At 39.1% G+C, this 25404-nt stretch overlaps 1 protein-coding gene across 11 annotated transcripts in view; it reads right to left on the reverse strand.

The window, feature by feature from the left end:
* The window catches only part of Tlk1 (tousled-like kinase 1), a 113410-nt gene that overhangs the window by 73586 nt on the left and 14420 nt on the right, over positions 1-25404 (reverse strand). For 7 of the 11 annotated variants that reach the window (XR_003952263.1, NR_156420.1, NR_156421.1 and 4 more), the window contains exon 2: positions 885-1003. The exons of 3 other annotated variants lie outside the window; for them this stretch is intronic. Coding sequence is in view for 4 of the 8 variants with exons in the window: in XM_006499189.3 (XP_006499252.1) it covers positions 885-1003 (119 nt within the window). In the remaining 4 variants the exon portion in view is untranslated. Of the gene's footprint in view, positions 1-884; positions 1004-16987; positions 17142-25404 lie in introns of all 11 variants that reach the window. One more of the 11 variants, XM_006499188.4, reaches the window with a different exon arrangement.

The raw sequence follows: 25404 nt of genomic DNA on the forward strand, positions 1-25404 counted from the left end.
TTGTAAAAATGTTATATTACCAAACACAATCTATAGACTCAACACAATCCTCCATCACAAGTCAAGTAAATTATTGACAGAAACAGAAAAAGAAATGCTACAACTCACATAGAAATATTAATGACATCAAGAAGCCAAAGAGTTAAATGAAAAAAAAAAAAAAAGAGCAAGGATGGAGGTATCATAGTACTGATTTCAAATATATACCAGACATGTAACAGACAGAGCATGCTACTAAGACTAACACGCACAGATCAACACAGCAGAAGACAAAGAAACCCACATGGGTCCAGCCAAGTGATCTTCAACAAAGGTGCTAAAAATTCATGTTGGAGAGAAAGACAATCTATTCAAACTTGGTGGGAAACTAGGTCCCCCTCTCTCTGTTCAAAACTCAGTTCAAAACAGAGAAAAGGATTCCATGTAAGACATCACACTTAGAAACTGCTACAGGTAAAGCAGGTTTATATTCCTTCCATATAAACAGGCATAGGCAAGGACCTTTTGGTCAGTCAAGAAATAATAGCAAGAATTGCCAAACAAAACTCCATTTATATAGAGATCTTCTGCAGAGCAAATAAAAAGAAATCAGGTTTCTAAACACTAACTTCTACACAATATAAAAATCATAAAAAGCAACACTTTGCCATTAAGCATGTATATAGCTCCTACACAAAACATACTCTGTAGTTTTAGTGCTTTGTATTGTGGGGGCCGAAGCACATATTATGGTGGTCAATGGACAATCTGTAAGACTTGGTTCTCTACTTCAAACATGAGTCCTGGGGCTTGAACTCTGGTGGTCAAGCCATCTCAACACCAAATATGTTCTAGACCACTTAACACGAAGCACAGACTTTAAATGAGATTAAAATTTTACTCACTTTTGCTCCAACACTGCAACTCCCAGTACTCCCAGTACTCCCAGTAGCAACTCCAGTAAATCTTGCTTCCAATAATTCTTGCCTTCTTGGGTCCAGACTGTGAAGCTCATCCATTGCACCTATGAAGAGAGAGAGAAGCAAACAACAAACACATACACATGTATATGTGCACACATACACATATGTATATATATTACATATAGTGAGACTATAGTACAAAATTTACAAATGAACACTCTAAAAAGATTAAGAAACTACAAATTTATAAAATGTGCACTCCATTTAACAAAACATCTTATAGATTGATACTTCTGACCGCAGTTCAGTACGCACACAAACAAGCAAGCATGCACAGTAACACGCACACATACATAAAAGATGGTCCACAAAACACTTGGCTACTGTAGAACTGAAGTCCTATACAAGCCAGGTGTTGTAGCACATACTTACAAACCTAACCCTAAGGAGGCTAAGGCAGGAAGACCCTAAGTTCAAGGCTAGCCCAGGCTACACAAAGAGCTCTAGACAGCATGGGTTACTTACACATGTAGAGGAATTTTAATCCAGCAACAAGGCTGCTCTGGCAAGGGATCACATGTGAAGACCTTCTAGGTCTGTGTGATCTAGCTGGAATACAGACATATCCTTAGCACACACCTTTAATCCCTCTGGCTGGAATATAGACACGCCCTTAGTACACACCTTTATTCCCAAACAATGAAGGTAAAGTTAGTTTGTAGAAAGAAGCAGCATGTTTGAAAGTGACAGATCAGAGAAAGATTTGACAGAATGAGTCAGAGATAGGATACACACAACTCTCATGAGGACAGACAGGAAAGAGAGGCAGCTTAAGAGAGCAGAAGGAAAGGGGTGAGGGCAGAGGGGCACTTTTACCAGATTTACAGAGACAGGCTGAACAGCCAGGGAATGAGAAGGAGCCAGAAGATTCACAGACTGCATCAAATTAAGAGACCAAGCAGAGTAATTCAGTCAGAAACAGAAAAGCCAGTTTGAATCAGTCAGTATGGAGAAGAGTTTGGGCCAGAACAGCTGAGCTGAACCAGCCAACCAGAGCTCAGAAAGAGAAAGAGTGAACTTACTCAGCAGTAAGCCTCCAAGACAACAATTACATCTGGAGAATATTATGCATAGCTCACCTCAAAAACATAAGAAAAAAGAAGAGGCCTATGCATTGTCAACTCTGTTCTAATGCATTAAGGGGTGGGAAGAACACATTAATTGTGAGTATAAGTCAACTATATAAGTGAGCACTCTCCTAGCATACATGGGGCCTTAGGGTCAATCCTCAGGGCCTTGAAAACAGGGAGAAATTTATATTATAGATTTTACAATAAAATATTTTAATTTTTAAAAATTAATGAATTGAACTTCATCAAAAATTTAAAGATTAGTGTGAGACATTTCAAATGAAAAGAGAAGCAAAAGACTAAGAAAAAATGTTTCTAAAGCAATCTGAGTGTTCCATACTTCTCTTTTGGTCTGACAAACTGGTGTTGGTAATACACCAGGCTTTTAGGAAGATAAAGACAACAGGTCTTACTTTGTCCGGGACCAGATAGCAGTAACAAGTTATTTTACTTCCTGCTGATCTTGTGTATGTATATGCATACATTTTCCAGGATGTAAACTTTCCCATATATGCATCTGAAGGGAAAGCATTAAACTAAAGAATGCCTCACTTCAACATTTCTAACACTTTCAAAGACTTTTTAAAGAATATATACATACATATATACATATATACACATACACACACACACATATATACATACACATACACACATACATGAGAATGAGTGCCCCAGTACAGGTCCAGGCACAGAACAGGTGATTTAAAAATACACTGGCAGTGCCTGAAAACTCTACCTACAGCACTAGAGATGTGTTAGCTAACTTAAACCTATCAGCTAAAAGCACTCCATCAGCATAAACTCTCAGGTGCTCTCCTGCAGCTCAGATCACTCCTGCATTTTCATAAGACTCTGTAAGCTCTCTGTATCTGAAAATCTCTGCTGTCAAAAATTTGCCAACATTTTTGGTTTTTTTAATTTAAAGAGAGAGATCCTAAGTATTTTGATTTCTGTGGGCTAGCAGGCAAAATCTTGTACACATTTATATAACAATAGAAACGTTTTCCACAAACTTCATGGGCAAAACTCAAATAATGGCCACTGAGGAAGGTGTCTTATAGTACACATCTGCTGATAAAAGGAATGGACTCTTTGGGGGACAGATTATCTCACTTATCACTTGCTAGGGATTCCTATTCCTAAAATCTCACATACACTCACTCATAAATACTCGCATGAAATGAGTCTCTGTGTTTTAAGCTTTTAATATAAAAAAAAAAAAATCACTGCTGCTGTAATGAACCCATGAATAAAAATGTGACCCAGCTAGATCAGTTCACTCAAACACGCATCCAGTCCCTCTCCACACTAGCAATACGCTTCTACAGGTAGAGTGGCCATTCTGAAGCCCAAGAGCTTCACTTAGCTTCACTCAGTTTTACATTTTCATTATTAATTACATCCTTAGATCGTATTTATATTTACTTTATGGGTGCACTGAGTGTATGCATGTGTACCACATGCCTGCCTGTCTCTTATCTCCAGGAAGTGAAGTTACAGATGTATGTGAGTTATCATGTAGGCTCTGGGAACTGAACCCAGGTCCTCTGCAAGAGCAGCCAGTGCTCCTGACTCTGATATACTTTCACTGACATAAGCTAACTACTGACACCAAACTCATCATGTGATTTTAGTTGAAGACATTCATCACTTGAAAAACAAGTGTAGCATTCTACTGGGCGGCTCTTTAGAAGGTTTGGTTTGCAATGTGTCACTACAGTACAGAATCAGTTAAAGGCTCAGTAGAAGCTCTTCAGTTGTATAACTAGGGAAATTCTGAAACATGTGAGTTTCCTTTGAGTTTGCTACACCATCTGAAAAACCATACCCATGCATATGTGTGCCTTCTTAGTGGCACTCAGGTGTGTACACTAGGGCACACCATCACTACATGTGCATTCTATTTTTATTTATTTTATTTTATTTTTGGTTTTTTGAGACAGGGTTTCTCTAGCTTTATCTGTCCTGGAATTTACTCTGTAGACCAGGCTGGCCTCTCAGAGATCCACCAGCCTATGCCTTTTCATTGATAGAATTAAAGGAATATGCCACCATGCTTGGAATGGGCACATTATTTTATCTTCTAGCTTTATATTACATTCGTTTGAAAGAAACTGTGAATCTGAAGAAAAATTAATTTTCAAAAGTAATCAGTATTTGGTAATAGTAACTGATAATAGTTGGTCCTCTTTGATCATAAAATTTTCAATCTCGGTCTTTAAACAACTGTAAAAACAAACATGATACTTTACCAACACTAAGCCAGTCAGGATACTCAGTTTTTGTTCTTAACAAATATCAGTGGAAGCAATGGTATCTTAACTCCGTGAGAGTGAATGGCACTCACAAGAGTCACATACTCTCTGCAAATGACTTGCTGATGAATAACACACTGACAACCATAGGCTTTGAACATCTGACATTTTTTATCAGTTTTCAGAATCTGCACAGCTTTTATGTGTTCCACACATACTTATCACTACCCACTGTAGCACAGCTTAATGAGTTCTACTTCCATTTGTACTTAGGTGCTCCCTCAACTTTGAAAATACTTGTCTGCAAGTATTCTACACGGTTACTTTTTCTGCCACTTTAAACATGTCAGTGAGTTCTCCAGTAAATAACAATTGAGCAGCACCAATAACATCTGTCAATTCCTCAAGAGCCAGAAGAACCTCTGTAAACCATGTGCCTTGTTTTTTAATTGACTATCAAAACTACCCCAGATGTCCTTAAGTGTTAAAGTCAATTATTCTTGCCAAAAAGCTAAGAGTTTTAAACAAGTCTCTGGACATAACTTTTTTGACTTCTATGATCCAACAATTTAATTAACTCAACATCAATAAATGATTCTGCTTAGGTAGCAAATGAGTCTTGTTTTGATGGTAACTTTGGTTTTTTTCATTTAGGGAGAAATTATATCATGATGAGATACTTCATTTCAAAAGTTCCCATTACAACCCCAAAAGTTGGGAATGTGGCAGTATGTTTACTCTGGTAATGTCAACATATATATATATACTTCTATCCCAATAATAAAAGCAATCTTTTTTGTTTGTTTGTTATTTAATTCAACAAAGTAATCCAAATTCCATTCAAGGGCCAAGGGTGTAGCTCCATCATAGAGTATATACTTGGCATGTACAATACTTGGGTTTTAGCTCCAGCACATATATGCACACAGGGATTTGTATGTGCACACACATCACTCAAAGTCCATTTTCTCTTGTTTTGATGGACATGAACTAGTAATAAAGAAAACAAGTAACAAAGACCAACAAGAGCCATGACACTCAGCATACAGTCACATTATAACTGTATCACTAAATGTTACAAGCTAAGAGCACTATAAAGTGATGAAAAATATACTGTATGGTCTCTGTCACAACTACTCAGCTCTGTCACTATAATACAAAAAGAATGTCATAAATTTTGGAAAGATATAACACTATTTGTGGAATTGAAGTTTCAATATTATTATTCTTCCTTTGATCTTTTTAAACATATTTAAAGTGCATATTTAAAGTACATGGTTATGCTATCATCTGAGAGCATGTTTCAAAGATTTCAATCTGATCTAAGTTCTCATTTAACCCTCAAGTGTTCCATGCTCAATTACAGGGGTGAACCTCTCTAAGAAAAAGTGATACCACCACTACCCATTATTACATAGTGATTATACTTTGTAAAAAATTATAGAGCATACTAAAGACATTAACACTCTTAAGGAATAGCCTACAATTAATAGTACCTGACAGGAATTCTAGAATTCCAGAGATCAAGGCAAGAGAATTCCAAGTTCAAGGCTAGCCTGAGCTACATAGTAAGTCCAAGGCTATGCTGAACTATAAGGCAAGATCTGTCTCAAAAAGCCACCATCAACAAAAAGACAATCCTCTAACTACCCTGCATTCCATTATTTTTATTTGCCTAATTGTCAGATTTACAGTTGTAAACTCCAAATTTCAAATAAAAACAACAGCTGAGACTACCCAAGTTAGAGATCAACAGCAATCTCTATGATCAAAACCGTCTCAGGGAACAAACATGCAGCACAAGCATGACTTGAACCCATCAAATCACTGTGCCGTAGCCCACCCTCCTCTCTGCCTGTCTTACATCAAAGACCCACAGCTGTCAAAAAGCATGACTTTCCAAAATGCTTTTTGTACTAATTTGAGGTGTATTAATTATGATAAATCAGCAGTGCTTACAATTACACCACCTTTGTTTTTAACAAGACTTTTCATTGTATAATTCTTACTTGCCTAAGTCTTCATCTTTGACAGTCAAAATAAAATAAAAATATTTAGAAAGCGTGTCTTTAAAATTTACCAAAGACCTAAGAAAATAAGTCCGTTCATTAAAAAACCTCTCAATAGATTCTACTGCTGCTGAGATATCACCATAAAATTTCTTAAAACTTGAAACTTCCCAAAATCCAAAACTTAAATTTATTCGAGATTAACTTTCTGTGTTAAATTTGATCTGATATGATAGCTTATACATAAGCTTGTTTTTCTTCTGTTAATATTTTTCATAAATTGACTGATACAGCTGAGAACACTTTTATTTTAAAAAAATTTCAGGATAAACCTAAGAAATCAGCTTAATAAAGTAAAATATTCATTTTAAATGAGTCATCTTTTTTTGTTGTCTTAGCACACTTCAAAGTACAGGGACAAGAATGAAGGAAACAACAAAGTGTTTTTCTAACACTATAGAGTAATTCAAACTAGCCTTAAAACATCCATTTTGGTCATTCTCCAGGGTCTCACCAGAAGTATGGCTTTCATCTGCCCCAAAATACATACATACATTACATACATACATACATACATACATACAACCTTCATTTTCCACCAGGCAACAGATCATTACAGAAAAATGTAACTGATCAAAATGCAAAACTATAGAGCTCAGTCCAAATTGATATATCTTCAACACAGCTCCCTCACCTCCGGCAACACTGCAGAAGGGCTGGAAAGATTACTATAGAGGCAGAAAATCAGGGAGTTTGCTGTGAGACTGTATCTCCTAGAAATGTCAGAAGCTATATCCATGAAATAGCACAAACATGGCTACCTAAACATGAACTGAGCAAAGAAAACATTAGACATGCTGACATGGAAGACAAAAATCTCACAAGGCCTCAACCCTAGATAAAGACCTACAGGCAAATAAAGAATGCTGAGAACAAGAGAAATAGTCTGTTCAGACAAGTGTATACCACTCAATAAAAATCGTCAGTCCTAAAACCATACATACAAGTAGCATTATACAGAGTGATAAACAGGTTGTATTTTTAACACACACACACACACACACACACACACACACACACGAGTAAAGAAAGTTGTAGAATCGTAGAATCTTCCTTGGTTAAGGAGAGCTGCTGAGTCCAGGCAGTATGTAGTGGAGCGACACCTCCATCAAGGCCCTAACAAAAACTGAAAGAAGCCCAGAGAGGCCACTGCACTGTAAAAGTGAAACTTGAGTTGTGCTGAAGGCCCCAAGATATTGAGGTGCTAGAGCCATGGCATATCTATTATGGAGGGCTCCATACGGGGAGTAGAGCCAGCCCAAGAGAGAAACAACATATGAGCAAAGCCAGAAGGCCACAGCCATGCTAGCCTTCTGACAGTAGACATGGAGCCAGAGGATCTGGAGTTCTCTCTACTGGGTTTCAGTCCTGCTTTGATTTGGTATTTCCTTACTGTGCCCAATTCCTCAGATTTGAAATGGTAATACATATTCGGTGCATACACACACAACAATTAAAGAAAAAAAAAGGCCATGAATTTGAAAGAGGGGTAGATGGGAGGGTTAGGAGGGAGGAAAGGGAAAGGGGAAATTATCTAATTATAGTTTCAAAAAATATTTTAAAATACCCATTTTCACATAATACAATTTCATTGACAATGTTTTACATAACTTACTCTGCCGTCTCATTTTCTGGCAGTTAAACCAAAACATGCTAAATGAGTACCACAAAATCAATCAGAAAGTCATTTTCTAACAGCTTGCTCTCACAGGAGTCTAATAAAAACATACCTTAAACTTTTCTAATAGTTTTAGTTAGAACTCTTCTTTTTAAGTGTTTGGTATATCTAGTTTTTCCCCCCAAAAAGAAAAAGGTCTCAATTTTCTCATGAATGCAACCTTCTCCACTGATTTGAAATACCTCTCTGGTCACCTATCACATTTCACACAAGCAAATTCTCTTTGAACACTTAATTCTGTTCTAGTAAACTATCTCAGAGCCATATATACCTAACCCATACTCTACGGGGGGAGAGAGAGAGAGACTGACTGCATACACATACAATAACAAAGTATTTTATCCAAATGATTACAGTCTTAACAGGCACAGTATCTAATGTATATGTTCAATTATATAAGCCTATAGTGAGAAGACAGTCTACTCTAGACTCACTCCAAGTCTAAAGCTGTATCATTTTAAACACTATTCTTGTAGTCCTCACAGGGAAGAATTAAGATATACTGAGACCAAACTGCACAGACTGAATCAGAGGCAACTCATTGGATTTCTGCTTCTCTAATATGACTTTTAAAAACTAATTTTAAAAAAATGTCTGATAAAGTGGAAATTTCCATTTCCAGTTTCTTTTGGAAACTTGGTTGTGTCCCATGATGTTTTTCTGGAAGCTGTCTTTGGAGGATGTTTTGCTGAAGCAGACTCGAGAGGGCATGTGATGATGTTTTGCTGGAGCAGACGCCGTTAGAGGGTCCATGATATTCAGAGAGAGTATAAATGGAACCCCTCAGACAGTGAGAGGACGCTCTTGCATTCCGACTTTATGCGATGCTTTGCTGGTCTTCACTAGCTGTGCAACACTTCGCTGGTCTCGCTTCTTTAATGGTCTTCACTATGTAGAGGGAAACTCACCAAAGAACTTATAATGAATGGTGTTCCCGCTGCTTCCACTGACTCTCGATGATTTGGCAAGGCCTTGTGGTTTCTGCTGGACAGAGCCATGGTTACTGATTGGTGTTTGGTGTTTCCTATTGGACTGGATTGATGGTATCCTGATAACAAGAGTCTAGTCACCCCAAAGAACTACTTCTAAACAGGTCCACAATCTCCTTTTCCTACTAACCTTCTTTCTCTCCAAGCTCTAGTCAGTGGGATAGGAGAGAGGTTGAAGCACTCAAGAACCCTAAATAAAGCAGGTTTAGAAAAGTCTAAGCCTCCCATCTGATAACTAGTCTTTCATCAAAATAAACAAACAAATACATGCAGGAGTAGAGGACATGGTTCAGCATTTGCAACACAAGCCTGAAGACCTGAGTTTGGATCAACAGAAGTCTGTAAGCCAGCTAATCTAGAATATGCAACAGAAACAACAGTAGGTCCTATGTCAAAGAAGAACAAAGGTAAGAGTCTATACAGGCAGCTGTCCTATGACCTCTACATGCATGTCATAGCACATACAATACACACACTCTAATTATGTAGGCTTGGTCAAGTCCCCCCACCCCACCCCTATTCAGCATCCTCATATATAAAATAGAAAAATGATACAATATATCTGTTACAGTAAAACAAGTTTGTATTTTTGTATGTTGTACTAAACCTGTCACTTAATATTCTTTCAATAAAATATACCAATTCCCACATTAGCATAGAGGTGTACACCAGCACATACAATATACATCATAATTTATACTCCTTCCAACGTTCTCCCTGGGGCCTGAAATTCCTAGTAGGTAGAATAGCATAGATTTTAATGCTTAATTTCTCTAATGTCATGTAAATAATTAGCCAAGATTCTTTTTCTCTAGCCTCAGGTTTACAATTTTAATTTTCCCCCTCATGCATTCATACATGAATATACAGCTACGTACTTTATACTAGATCTTATTTCTATATTAACATATCGTCCCATTTTTTAAATAAGGAAATTAAAAAAGAGGTTAAGTTATATGGTCATTTGTTAAAGGTTAAAGACACTCAGTTGAGAACACTTTTATTCTGAAAGAAGGTTCTAGAAGAAGTCTGTATATATGACAGAAATAAAGAGTGGAGAAAGAGGAGTGTGTATACAACTGTGCTAGGACAAAGAACATTCCCAGTGAAGTGTCAACACAGGCAGTTAGAAACTGAGTTTCCATTCTCTCCTCCTAGTGCTCACTGCTCATTCATCCTTTCTGCTCTCATTTATTCCCTCACTCTTAAAATAACAGCTACTTTTTAAACAATAAAATATAGAAAGCTCCTCCCAAACTCACACCTCCTAGATCCCACTCCTCAGAGGTATACGCATATCTATACAATCATTTAAAAATATTTTTTCTTTCAATTTTCATAATTCACTGACAAGATTCATTTCATAGCGCTAATCATTTGCCATGAGCAAAGGAGTATGTATTTTTAGTTTAAAAAGAAGCAATTTCACTTTGTTCTCTTTGGTCTCTTAATAAAGAACACAAAACTGAGCCAGGCATGATGGAACACGCCTCAGAAGGCAGAGGCAGGAGGATCTCTGTGAGTTTGAGGCCTGCATGGTCTACAAAGAAAGTTCCAGTTACAGAGAAACCTTGTCTTGAACAAACAAAAACAACAACAAAACACACACACAAATTGCTACAATAAAAAAAAATGCAAAAATGCACATTAATTAAATTTAAACCCCACCAGTAAGCCCTAACATCCAATAAAAACTGAAATACTATTTTTTTCCTCTGAGGTACTCTTTTCCCCCCTTCTTTTTACAACAATAAAGCAGTAGCTGTAAAGGTAACTTTTGTTTACCTGAAGTAATTGTTGTCTCCGATCATCAGCTAACACAGGCCTAGGCCTGGACTCTTCTAGTGTCTGCACAATCTTATGTAGGCCTAAAAGTCTCAGTCTCTGAGACTTACTGCTGAATAAACTCACCCCTTCCTAGTTCTTTCTGATCTCTGGCTGACTGGTTCAGCTCAGCTGTTCTGGCTCAAACTCCTCTCCAAGCTGACTGATTCAATCTGACTTCTCTCTCTTGACCTCATACTAACTTTGGCAATCTGTTCTAATTTCCGGTTCATTTTCAATCTGGCTTGTCTGTCTTCACCTGTATCTACCTTGTTCTTCTCTCTTCACCTGTCTCTGTAAAACTCTTCCAGTAAAACAGTCTCCTACCTTTTTCCTCCCTCTGGGCTGCTCCCTCTGATCTTGACTCTTTTCCTTCTCTCTTCCACTGAGAGTTGGGCATATCCTGTCCTGTCAGATCTTTCTCTGATTTGCCACTTTGTCTGCCACTCAATTAGACATCACTTTCAAACACAAGTGTCTTCTATACACTAACTTTACCTTCGTTGTTTGGGATTAAAGGTGTGTGCTAAGGGCTGAGCCATACCACAACTAAAAACAGATTTGTTTGGTTTTTTTCCCCCAGTAAATAACAATCTCGGGATTCGGGCTGGTGAGATGGCTCAGTGGGTAAGAGCACCCGACTGTTCTTCCAAGGGTCAGGAGTTCAAATCCCAGCAACCACATGGTGGCTCACAACCATCTGTAATGAGACCTGACTCCCTCTTCTGGAGTGTCTGAGGACAGCTACAGTGTACTTACATATAATAAATAAATAAACAATCTCGGGATTCACAGATCAAATATCCTGCAACAAGTTGCTCCTGGTATTTACAACTTCAAAGTGAAAAGAAAATGCTCATGATGTGATAAAGTTGTGTAAGTTAACATACTGCTAAATCAAAGAACATGCATAAAAGTCCTTATCAATCCAATCCTCAGTTTGAGTTTATTTTTCATAACTAGCAATTATATGTTCAAAAATTCATCAACTTGTCAATTCCCAATGTTCCCCCTCCCCGACAAAAAAAAACAAGCTTTACATTTTTGAAAAATAAAACCTGAATGTTTTAGAGGAAAAAATAATAGTAACTGTTCACCAAGCCACAAATAATGTAATAAACTTAGAATTTGTGTACTCTCAAAACACATAACAAACTCAGTATCCCTGCTCTCACCATTTGGGGCTGGAGAAATAGGATCTCTCACTGAATCTGGAGCTAACTGACTGGCTGAGACTGGTTGCCAGGAATCTTCCTGTCTGCAGCCCCCAGTCCTGGATACCATGAGGATACTGCTGCACCTGTCTCACCTGTCTCTTTATGCGAGTGCCAGGTATCCGAACTTAAAACCTCAAGCTTTAAGGCAAGCACTGTTCAACCTGATCCTCTTCTAAGACAGGATTTCTTTTTTTTTTTCTTTTTGTGATGCTGAATTTGGTTTACTTTAGAGGTGTAAATAAGAAAGATCAATAGTGACTTTGACTGTCAGGGCTAACTTGTCTATCCAGCAGTGAGGAGGGACACTCAGGGGTCTGCACTGAGGCAATGAGTCACTTGTCATCAGCAAAGAGCATGAGATGACGAATGGAAAGAGGAAAGGCACGAATACAGCACAGCACACAGAACTGAGAGTAATAAGACTGGAAAACTGCTGTTTCTCTGCCATCTATGAACAGAGCCCATCTATACTTGGGATCATTTAAATGACTGATGCTACTATACATAAGCCAAAGGACAAAACATTGCTTCAACTTGCTACATGAATTTAAAAAAAAAAAAAGAACTTGAAATTATTTTGCCTGGATACATCATAAAACTTATCACTTACCACCTTAGTTGATTATACTACACAGGCAAAGTATGACTGAATAATTCTCTGACACGGGAAAAACTTAATCCTGAACCTATTTCTGTAACGTTAGAAAAGCTCCTCGTTCTAAGTGGTTATTTGTTTACCGTGTAATTCACTGCTGGCACACTCCTATCATACCCACAACTCAAGGGACTGAAAGCTGTTGGACCCTAGGTTCCCAGTCAGCTTGGACTACAGAATGAGACCGTCTCAAAACACAGGAGCTAGGATATAGTTCAGGAATAAAGCACTTGCTAGCACGCATACGGCCTGGATGGCTGAGTCCTCAGCACAGAAATTAACAGTAACTAAAAATAATAAGACTTTGAGATGTTGAGCACCTCTACTGGTATTTACAACAAATCAACCCTGCTTCATGTTCTTTCCAACTGTACTTTATCAGCACGCTGAAAAGGGAAAAGACAAAGTCTATGTTTAAAATGCTGGCTGCCTAAAACAAACAACAGCAAAAATATAAAAACTAATCAAATCTGGTTGGCTTGGGCCAGGCAAGATGCTTCAAGGGGTAAAGGTACATGCTTCCCAGGCCCACAGCAGTAACCAGACTCCACATAACGGTAGATGGAAAAAAAACCAACTCTACCAATCAGTTCTCCAACTCCACACGCGTGTGACACACACACCATCATCCACACACAGTAATAATTATTTAAGTTAAAATAGTTGGCTAAATAATTTAAAGCAGGCTACAATCTCAGACAGATGTTTCCTTGGAGATGAATTGAAAACACGGCTAGAAGTCTAGGAAGATATCCTGGCCCAGCCATTCGGCATGCTTCTATGCAGAGGAACAGAAGAACCAATGTCAGACCCATTTGTGTTCCCTACTTCCTGCAGCACTGTCCATCACAGCCAAGACACAGAGTCAGCCTAAGTGCCACTCAGCAGATAAATCTATAATGGGATACTCTCTACCTTTAGAAACATCCTCCCAACGAGCAAGCATGAGCAAACCTACGTAAGACATTGCTGAGTGCCACAGCCAGGCAAAGAAAGACAGACCATGCACACGTGGAATCAAACAAATTTACTCACAAGAACGAACACACTGAGTTCGGCTGGGGTGTGGATTGAGGAAATAAATGCTGGTCAAAGCATACAAAGATTCTGTTAAAGTATCCCTCACAATAGCATTACTATAACAGGTGGAAGCATTGTAAATGTCATTGGTAGATCAGTGAATAAATATACTGTAGGACTTTAATAAGCCTAACAAAAGAGAAATTCTGACACTTGCTGAAATATAGTAAACCTTTGAAGATATTACACTAAGTAAAATAAGCCATAGCAAGAAGGATAATAGTGTCTAGTGTTGACTCCACTCAAATAGGAGTAGTCAAACTCAGAGGCAGAAGAAAATGCACTGTGGTGCCAGGGGCTAGGGATGGGGGAATGAGCAGTCACGGGTTTAATGGCCGAGTTACAGCTTCACAAGATAAAAAAATCTGGAAATAGCTGTTCAACATTAAACCACATACAATTATCAGTACTAAACTTAGAAATGATTAAGACAGTACACTGCATGGCATGTATTTCTCACCACAATGAAATGTTTTAATACAATTAACATATTTGCACTGCTACACCAAAAAGAGGGTTAACACTTTTGGTTCTTGACTTTTATCTATTAAAAGACAAACATCTGCTTACCACTAACATCCTTGGAAGAGAACAACCAGTTTCTTTCATGTATAAAAATCAAATTTCCATGTCCACAGATGAGATTTCATCTTTATACATGGCAGACCGTCTTCCATGTATGGCTGTGCTCACACTGTAACACAAGACAGTGTTTGGGGGCTGGGGATGTGCTCAACTGGTTGAGTGCTTGGCTAATGTGCATGAGGCCCTAGGTTCTATCCCCAACACCACATAAAATGGCAGAGTGGTGCTGAGGTGAGAGGGTCAGAAGTTCAAGGTCACCCTCATACTTATAAAGTTTGAGGCCACACTTACTGAGTTAATGGAAACCTTGTCTCAAAAGAAACAGGAAAGAAAAAACAAAAAGCTTTTTAGGAGCCATAGCACAAGGCTATGACTATGATTCATACATTCTCTACCCCACAAAAGTTTGACAACTCACATCTAATTCCAAAGTAATGGATAAGATGAAAAGAAATAAATTAACTATCAAAATTACTGATTTAGGCCGGGCAGTGGCAGTGCATGCCTGTATTCCCAGCACTTGGGAGGCATAGGCAGGCAGATTTCTGAGTTCAAGGCCAGCGTGGTCTACAGAGTGAGTTCCAGGACAGCCAGGGCTATACAGAGAAACCCTGTCTCGAAAAACAAACAAAAACCAAACCAAACCAAAACAAAAAAACTGATTCAATACAGTACCTTTTTGAAAAATAAAGTCAGTTTTAGTTATATGGCTTCTTCTTTTACCTTAAGATTAGGCACAAGTATAAGTTAGCATACCAAAAATGTTGTGCTACGCAATTTCTATACATGTATATCACGTATTTTGCTCTATACCATTCTATATCCTTTTACTATCCCAATCTACTCCCCAAAGTCCTCTATTTTCATGTGTCTTACTTAGATTTGTTTGTAGGTACTCTAATCTGGAGTTTATGTATAAAAGAAAAAGTGGTATTTGAGTTTTGCTCGTTTTTCTTCATATGATGTTATCCAGATCTATCTATTTCTTCAAAAAATAACATAACCGCATTCGTTATGGTGGAAGTAAAGTCTACTTTGTGTATACAGTATACCTTTATCTCTCCATCGGCTGATAGACATTCAGGCTGATCCTATGCATCCTGTCAGTTCTGAATACTGATAGACCTGGGTATGCAGGAATCTATTACACGCTGACATTTTTATCCTTTTAGGTGTGTGATTGAGTGCTACAAAAGGATCATGTGGCTAAGAACCAACAGGCCCAGGAGTGAGCCTCTATCATTACTCTGCTAAATGGACATTATAACAAGTTGGCTTCTAAACTGTGTCTACACTCACAGACCAGTGCAGCTCTCAGACTGCATAAGAGAGGCTTCCTTGTGCAGTGGAGTGGCAGGTGAAGAATGCAAGAGACTCACAACTGGTCAAAGTACAAAGTGCAGATGTGCCATTGCAGTGCTCAGCTACAAATGAGACAATTAGTATCCCCCACCCCATCCCCAAAAAGGCAAAATCAAAACAAAACTCTACCCCTGATGAGGGAGGGGGGAAGTAATACTCTAAGACCCTAAGGTTTGGGAATGCCCAAGTAAAACTTCTGGACACCACAAGACCACTGCACCCATCAACTCACAGCAGCTGTGGTTGCCTGCACAAGAGCAGCATATAATCAAGCCAGTCAATGTGTACATGGAAGAGAGGGGGGCTCAGAAGTCCCCCCCTCTAACTGAGTAGCTATGGACACTCAATGGCTTCCAGAGAAGGACTACACTTCAGTGGATGTCCCCATACATTAGTAAATCATTTAAACAACAACAAAAGATGACACAAAAAGTGGGAAGGGACAGAGTGAACTGAGGGAATTAAAGTGAAAAAGAGAAAATTAAGAGAAATATTTTTCCAGCACTTGGAAGGTAGAGGAAGGCAGATCTCTATGAGTTTGAGGCCAGCCTAGCCTACAGAGCAAGTTCCAGAATGACCAATGCTACACAGAAAAACCCTGTCTCAACCGCCTCCCCCCCAAATAATACATAAATGGATATTACAAAATGCTTTTAACTGAATAAAATGCAATAAATACCCACACAAACACAAAACAAAAACCTGTCTACCCAGCACAACACACACATACACCCAGCACAACATCAAAACCTGAGAAGAACCACACAGAACTACAGACCTTAAAGCTTAACTGTGTCCATAAACCCCAGTTACATGAGAGGAAGGATTCAGAAACCCAAGAGCTGAACATTTACCACAGCTTAAAAAAAAAAAAAAAAAAAAAAGAACAACAAATCAAACCCGAAGAGCTTCAAAGGAGGGAGAGGACAAAACCCAGAACTAGTTAGGTCCAGGCTTCCAAAAGGACCAAGAAGGAGAATGGGTGCAACCATGGACTGACTGCACACAGCAGCCATGAACAAGTTCATCACCGGAGCAAAGACTGCTGCTGGCAGGCACACTGTGAGCCATGGCCAGTGCTGCGTCTCTGAATGTGGACACTGTGTGGTGCCGCCAGCCCTCACAGCGAGGGAGGAGCCTGAGGAGGACCTGATTTGTGTTTGTGTTTGCTGATTCAGTCCCAGGACCCCAGCTGGAGCTGTGAAGAACACAACGGCGCTGGCTCTAAAACTGTTTACCTTTCTTGATTTGGAGAAGGAGAAAGTATGCCACACCACACATGTGGAAATCACAGGATAGTTTGTGGAAACTGGTTCTTTCCTAGGTCTCAGGGTTCAAACTCAGGTGGCTAGACTTCAAGGATCATCTTGTGGGGCCAAGAAAAACAATCTTCTGGGGGGAAAAACAGAATAAAATGAAAATTATACTTTTCAACTAAAACTAGAACAAAAGTCAAACCGAAAAGCAAGGAGAAGGAATGAGCAGAACTGAAAGCTGACTGCTGAGTAGGGCTAATGGCCACTAACAGGCCACTCGTGGAGGGAACAAGACACAGAGTGCAATTACATGCCACTTCAGAAAAAGACATCATCATATTAAAGACAAAAACATAGGAACAACTAAAACTTGAATTTTCCTTTAAAAAGGGGGTGAGGGATAAATCCCTAAAACTATGATTTTGTGTGTCAAAACTGACACAAAAATGAAAACTTCAAAGAAGTCTAACCACATTAACAGAAACTAACACCATTATTCTAAATGTCTCCAGAAAATGTCCAGACCTAGAGGGCTTGATCAATAAACTATCAAAAGTAAAGAAAAATATAATACTGTTCTTAGACGCCTAGAAATAATGGTAAACACAAAATCATTTCTCAATTCATTTTTATGGAGGAATTGTTACTATAACACAAAATCTGACAAAGAAATTTATTATATAAAAGGAAAGTTGCAAATCTACTTCATGAATATAGGTAAAAAAAAAATCTAATAAAACTGTACTGGCTGGTTTTGTGTGTCAACTTGACACAAGCTGGAGTTATCACAGAAAAAGGAGCTTCAGTTGAGGAAACGCCTCCATGAGATCCAGCTGTAAGGCATTTTCTCAATTAGTGATCAACAGGGCAAGGCCCCTTGTGGGTGGAGCTATCCCTGGGCTGGTAGTCTTGGGTACTATAAGAAAGCAAGGCGTGGTGGTGCACGCCTTTAAGCCCAGCACTTGGGAAGCAGAGGCAGGCAGATTTCTGAGTTCAAGGCCAGCCTGGTCTACAGAGTGAGTTCCAGGACAGCCAGGGTTATACAGAGAAGCCCTGTCTCGAACCCCCCCCCCCAAAAAAAAAGAAAGAAAGAAAGAAAGAAAGAAAGAAAGAAAGAAAGAAAGAAAGAAAGAAAGAAAGAAAGAAAGTTGAACCAGTAAGCAGCAGCATTCCTCCATGGCCTCTGCATCAGCTCCTGCTTCCTGAGCTGCCTGAGTTCCAGTCCTGACTTCCTTTGGTGATCAACAGCAATGTGGAAGTATAAGCTGAATAAACCCTTTCCTCCCCCAACTTGCTTCTTGGTCATGTTTGTGCAGGAATGAAACCCTAACACAAATTGGTACCAGGAGTGGGGTATTCCTGTGAAAACACAACCATGTTTTGGGGAGAACTATGGAAGGACTTTGGAACTTTGGGCTAGAAGATCCATTTGGTGTTAAGAGCTCTGTGGGATGTTGTGTAGGAGCTTGGAAGATAATGTTTAGAACAGTGCAGAAGATGGAGGCCTGGCTTGTGAAATTTCAGAGGGAAGATGAAAGACTCTTATCAGGGCTGTTGCTATTTTGACTGTGAAGATTCTGTGGTTCTGGTTAGCTGGGGCTGAAGAATCAGCTGTGATTAACAAGATACCAGAACTACTAAAGTGAAAACTTTGCATTACTGGGACTATTGATGCTGGTTAGCTGGAGCTAAGAAATTAGCAGTGATTAAGAAAAGACCAGCATTATTGAGGTGAAATCTTCTGGGAAGTGTTTTCTGAGAGCACAGAGGCTGTGTTCCGGAGATAGCTAATGTTGTACCTTGGGCTGTGGCTGGACTTGGTAATGTGTAAGAGTCACCCAGGTGGTACTGGTTTTGAAGACATGAAGGGGTCATTAAGAGCAGCTGAGGCTGGGCACTGTGAGAGGCTGCAGAAGGCCATTGGTGAAGGTGCAGCCTCAGTTGCAGCTGATGGCCCAGGACTGAAGGGGTCATGCAAAGGAGTTGATGCTTGGCACCATGAAGGAAGCCTATGAGAGCTATTGGTGAAGCCAAGTTACAGCCGAAGACAGCAGTGTTTTGAAGATGCCAGTACCATGAGATGACCACCAAGAACAGCAGCAGCAGTGCAATTTAGGCCATCTGGATCCTAGAAGACAAGGTGTGTGCTACAGGGCTGGAGAAGTGACCCAAGCCCTTGGAGGAGCCCAGAATATCGTGAGTTGGATTCCAGACATTAGATGGTTGGAGTTCTGATTTTGCTTTTGATTGTGAGTGTGTCCTGATATTGTTCCCTCTTGAAGGAAAATTATTTTAGTAGAGCCCACAATTAAGAGACTTTTAATTGTAAAAAGACTTTGGATTTTAAAAGAGAATGGATATTTTAAAGGAATTGAAATTTCAATATGTAAGAATTTGCAAAGACTGTGGGACTTTTAAGGTTATTTAGATCTTGGAGATGAATAAGAAAGTAAGGGTTGAGGTTTAATAGTCGTGTGTTTGTGTGTCAAGTTGACAAGGGGTCAACTGTACTAGCTGGTTTTGTGTGTCAACTTGACACAGGCTGGAGTTACCACAGAGAAAGGAGTTTCAGTTGGGGAAATGTCTCCATGCATCCAGCTGTGGGGCATTTTTTCAATTAGTGATCAACAGGGGAGGGCCCCTTGTGGGTGTTGCCATCCCTGGACTGGTAGTCTTGGGTTTTATAAGAAAGCAAGCTGAGCAAGCCAGGGGAAGCAAGCCAGTAAGGAACATCCCTCCATGGCCTCTGCATCAGCTCCTGATTTCTGACCTGCCTGAGTTCCAGTCCTGACTTCCTTTGGTGATGAACAGCAGTGAGGAAGTGTAAGGTGAATAAACCCTTTCCTCCCCAACTTGCTTCTTGGTCATGATGTTTGTGCAGGAATAGAAACCCTGGCTAAGATAAAAACTATTCAGCAATTTGCATATAAGTAGTAATAATTTCAAAACTAGGCTGTTGTCAGGAAGGCAAGATTGATTCAATTAAGAGCAGTAGCAATCCCACATTATAGGAGTTAATCATGGGAGTAGGCTGAGAAGTGTTTCGAGTTAAGGAAAACACCCCTACCCTGAAAGTACTCAGTGGGAAGACCCACCTCAGTATCGGTAGCATCATCCTAGAGGCTGGGCCTGGATGAGACACAAGGAAAAAAGGAAAGTGCAGTGTGGCTTGATTCTCTTAGCACACCTGAGTTGTGGATAGCCCTGGGGCTAATTATTTTGATGTTAATTCCATTCCCCAGAGAGGGACTGTGAACAAGGAATGAGTCAGCACTCAGGTGATTTCCTGTAAACCTTCTTCCCACCTTAATTTGTAAAATAAAGAAGACTGACATTTGGGCAGAGAGAGGGAAGGTGGCGCAAAAAGAAAAGAAGGAGGTCTGAGACGGAGAGAAAGAGGAGGAGGAAGAAGAAGAAAAGCGGAGCAGCAGCACATGGCCTGGAGAAACCGCAAGTTCTAAGGGGTCTCATAGATGTGGAAGATGGTAGTATAGCAGTACATCTGCCCAGTCTAGGCGCACAGCATGTATTCATATTAATTGTGTCGTGTTTTCATTGCTGGGGCATATTTGGGAGAAGATTTACCACACCACACCACACCTGGTTTCCAAGTGCTCCAAGTTCTGCAACCATGAGCCCAAATACATCTTTAGAATGTTGCCTTTCAGGTATCTGTCACAGTGACAAAACAAAAAAACAAAACAAAAACAAAGCAAAACACACTCATATGACCTCATTTAAAAGACTTAGAAAAAAGTTATTTATCTAAATAGATAAAGACGCGTTTAATGAAAACACTCATTATTTAAACAAGAGCCATTAATTAGGTACACAAAGAAATTTCCTTCAACTAAAGGTGACAGATCAAAAATACCAAAACACCAAATTGCAAAATACTAAAAGATTGTGAAATACAAGACAATGGGTCCACTATAACACTTAATCGGTCAATGTTAAATCTAGAACAACAAAAACTACAAACTGCAAAAGATGAACCAATCACCTTCATCACCCATATATGCTGACAGAAATGCAAATAAATTTGAGAGTAAAAAGAATTATAAGCAAGATTACTAGTTATCAAGTCAACATAAAATATTAACTGTTTCTGCATTATCAGCAATAAACCAAAAATAATGTCTAAGAAGACATAATTTATAATCACACTGAAAGGCATAAAACACCTAGAAGCCTAACAATAATTATGTGATCATTATGGAGAAATTATAAATTATTAACAGAAATGGGATACTGCATATATGATTTGGAATACTCATTATTTTTTTAGAATGGTCTATAAATTTAATGTGTAATCTCAAATAGGTTGATGGTGTTTTAACTGTTTTTACTTTTTTGTATAATTTTCAAGAGCTAAAATTAATCAATAACAATCCTGAAGAAAATCAGAAGTCCATACAAATTTTCTATTGCACACTTACAAATTACCGCCAGGGTCTCTGCTTAGAGTTTATAAATATGAAATCACTGGCAACTAGGCTATATAGCTGTCGAGCTGCTATAAGAGATGCTACAGGGTGAATCGGAAATTGCCCACTAATGTTTATGTGCTCAGACTCCAGCCGAAAGCTATGGCATCTTTAAGACAACCTGGTAGGAACAGCTGCTGCCACCCTCTTTGCCATGACACTAATCTGAACCATGCACAAACTCATGTTTCCTCTCTCATAAGTTCCTGTCAAATATTCCAATTACAACAGTATTCTGACAAATATTACAGCAGTACAAAAAGTAATGATTACAGAGGAAAACCTGCTTCTACATCCATTCAGAATGTAGGTATAGCTCAGTTTATAGGCCCAAGGTCCCCATTTCCATTTACTGGTTGGAGGTTGGACTTATCTTCTGTGGTTTATCTGCATTTCTAGTTCATACCGTTAAATCTTCCTGAGTCAGTTTGAGACCAGCCTCAGCTATAAAGGAAGGCCCTGGGGGCTAGTGAGATGGCTCAGCAGGTAAGAGCACCCGACTGCTCTTCCGAAGGTCCTGAGTTCAAATCCCAGCAACCACATGGTGGCTCACAACCATCCCTAATGAGATCTGACTCCCTCTTCTGGTGTGTCTGAAGACAGCTACAGTGTACTTACATATAATAAATAAATAAATCTTTAAAAAAAAAAAAAAAAAAGGAAGGCCCTGTTTCAAAACTAAGCATGGTCAAGCAGGAAAGAGGGGGCTAGTTTTTTCTGACCTCTGTTGTTGCATTTCAATCTGTTTCTCTTTTCGGCTTCATCATGTCACTTTTTAGAATTCTGCCTACCAAAAAGTAGGCAAGGCTGTTTTGGTAACCATCCAGTTTATTATGACACTGCACTAAGACATTCGGTTCTCACACAAAAACAAATGACAGTCCGCACCAAGAGTTGGGTCCAGACAGTTCATGTATAAAACTGATAGCACTATGAAAACCAGCAGAGGACAAATGAAGCTGGTACAACAGGACAGCCTTATGGAAATAAAACCGACACCTACATCACAGCACACAAAATCAATCAACAAAGCTGAAGACACAGGGATGGGACTTCAGAAACTCAGTAAATCAACTCTCCCCCTAAAATGTCATACAACTGTGACAAAATTCTGTTTGATAAGGTGACATGAAAAGGCATCTGTGATGCACTTACTACAAACCACCTCTATTCCTGTCCTCTTGACTCAGTGAAGTCCTACACTAGGAAGGTCCCCAGCTCCTGTCTAGTGGTACAGCTCTCCTGTAGGAGGGGAAGGCTGCTAGCATCTGTTAGCACCATGCCCCTGGCCAGCTTCACATTCCAGGCAGACAAGGAGAGAGAATGGGGCTCCTTTCTCCAACCAATCCTACCAGGAAGGCTGAAACTCTACTTCAGATATAGCAGAGCACAGAACAACCACCCTGGGCCCCACCCAGTCTCTGGCAGACAGAGGTTTGTTTTGTCAAAGAGATGTAGGGTAAGAAAAGAGGTTACCATCCCCACCAGTGCCCTGCTCCTCAATGAGTGGTGGTACTTCAGCTGCTTCCACTCTGAGCTCACTAAAGGTAGGCCTAGGCTTGAGGTGGTGATACACAAAACCAGAAGACACTGAAGCACCACATGTGGGCATCAAACCAACTGGGGAAGATCACTCCTAAAGGAATTATGAAAAACAATCTTTAGAGAACTTTATAACTGGCCATTCAATGACAGTAGCAGCAAAATGCAAAACTCAAGAGCAGCTGACAGTTTAGCAAGAGAACTGTAGTAAGTGTCTGCAAAGAGAGGGAGTAAAGAGTCCTCTTGGGGTAAGCCCAGCTCTAATCTAAAAGCCTGGCAGTGCTTGGCTTCAGCCAAAAGGTCTGACTTTAATTTAAGCCCTAAGATATTAATAAAAATAGAGTAATTAGCAGAAGCTGACAGCTGAGCAACAAAAAGTAACAGCCAGCAACAAAAGTAACCTAGCTAAAAACCAAACGAAGAGCTCAAGAGATGGTCAAACAGAGAAGGGCCAGCACAGCAGCCATCTCTGTAGAAGACCACTGCAGCCAAGCCCCACAACAGATGAGCAAGCAGGTAAACAGCAACAGTTCCGGGTCTGAGTTTTCAAAACTCAGTGTTTAATTTTCAATAAAATCAGGCATTCAAAGAAAACGGAAAATGTCAGTCCTACTCAATGGTGAGATGACCCAAGTATTGGATTAAACAAAGAGTCACAATATTCAGAGAGGAAACCATGCTTTAAAGACTTAAAGTTAAGTTTTAAAACATTGCTTCTTCACATAAAAAACAGCAATGAAGATAAATTTATTTTAAAACTAGAATTCTGAAGTTTAACTACAAAATAACTAGAATTTAAAATTCCGTAGAGCGGGTGAGCAGTCAGCTGGAGCTGGCAGAGGAATGAGCGTCTGTTCTGGCTACACTGACAGTAACTTAAATTGTCATGAAAGAGCATGAGTGTCAGGAGAGGTTAATTACATAGACCACTGCAGCAGAAGTATAACTTCATCATCTGTGTTAAAGAGCAATTGTACACACACACACACACACACACACACACACACACACAGAGTCAGATCTAGCACATACAAAGACAGTAAGCCAAGCATGGTGGCACATGCTTGTAATTCTATCACTTAGGAGATACAGAGGCAGGAAAATCAGGTCAAATTTTTCTTAGTTACACATGAGTTGAAGACATCCTGAACCACACGCCTCTTATGTGGTATAAACACGAGAACAAACAAAAGTAACGTAGGTTCAAACTTCAACTAAGTATAGAGTGATACAGAGTAACCTGAATATATTCAAAGAAATGAACATAAGTAAAAATGTTAATAAACTTAGTTTAATAAATAATATGTTTATTCTTTTTATCTTGATTTCTTTAAGAAGCACTCAGACTATATGAATTATTGTAGCCATACACATTAATGTTAGTAAGTATAACAAATATAGGGAAAATGGATATATTTAAAGGTTTTGATACACTATAATATACAATACAAACCCTAGTAAGATCATTAAATATCTTTAAATTATTAACACATTCATTTAATGCTAAACCAGTAAATAAAAGAACTAAGAACAAAAGACACAACAAACAAACAAAAAAAGCAAATAGGCAGTTATAAACCAAAGCATGTACCCTAAATGCTACATGGTGAGACGCTGTCTGTGTGTGTGAAAGCGAACAGGGATAATGATTTATTTTGGCTAATGGTTTGAGGGTTGTCCATCATGTCAGGCAAGGCATGGTGGAGTTCACAGTGGTGAGAGTTGGTGGCGGGGACTCCTCACAAGTTGACAGACCAGAAAGAAGGAAACTGTATGACCCTTGTTGTATCATGTTGACAAAACAACCAGGACAACAAACATCAACCAATTGAAAAGTACTCAAAGTATACAAAAATGTTCTACAAGCACAGCGGAATTAAATTAGAAATCAATTACAGAAAGTACTCTGGGGAACTCACAGTCATCTGGGAATTAGCATACTCTTAAATAACCAATGGGTCAAAAGAAACCAGAAAACAGAGATGATTAAGAACAAAGAGAGGCCATACCAGAATTTGTTACATGAATCTAATCAATACAATGAAGAAGTTTTACAGCTACAAATGGCTACATTAAAGAGATTAGAAAACATTTTTTATAAATTCAGAAAAGTCTTCTTAAACACCATAAATTAAAAACAAAAACAAAAGGCACAAACTGAGGGGAAGCTTCATGGCTCAGCAGGTTAAGGTTCTTTGCCACCACCCCTGATGACCTGGCTTAACGAAGGAGCCACACAGGCAGAAAGAGAACAACCACTCTAGTCCCACAAGCTGTCCTCTGACCTTCACAAGCGTGCTTTATGTATGTACACACAAATAACTAAACATACATAATAAATATAAATAAAAATGTTTAGTTCTTAGATTG

Source organism: Mus musculus, chromosome 2, assembly GCF_000001635.26.
Source record: "Mus musculus strain C57BL/6J chromosome 2, GRCm38.p6 C57BL/6J".
Taxonomy (NCBI): Eukaryota; Metazoa; Chordata; class Mammalia; order Rodentia; family Muridae; genus Mus; species Mus musculus.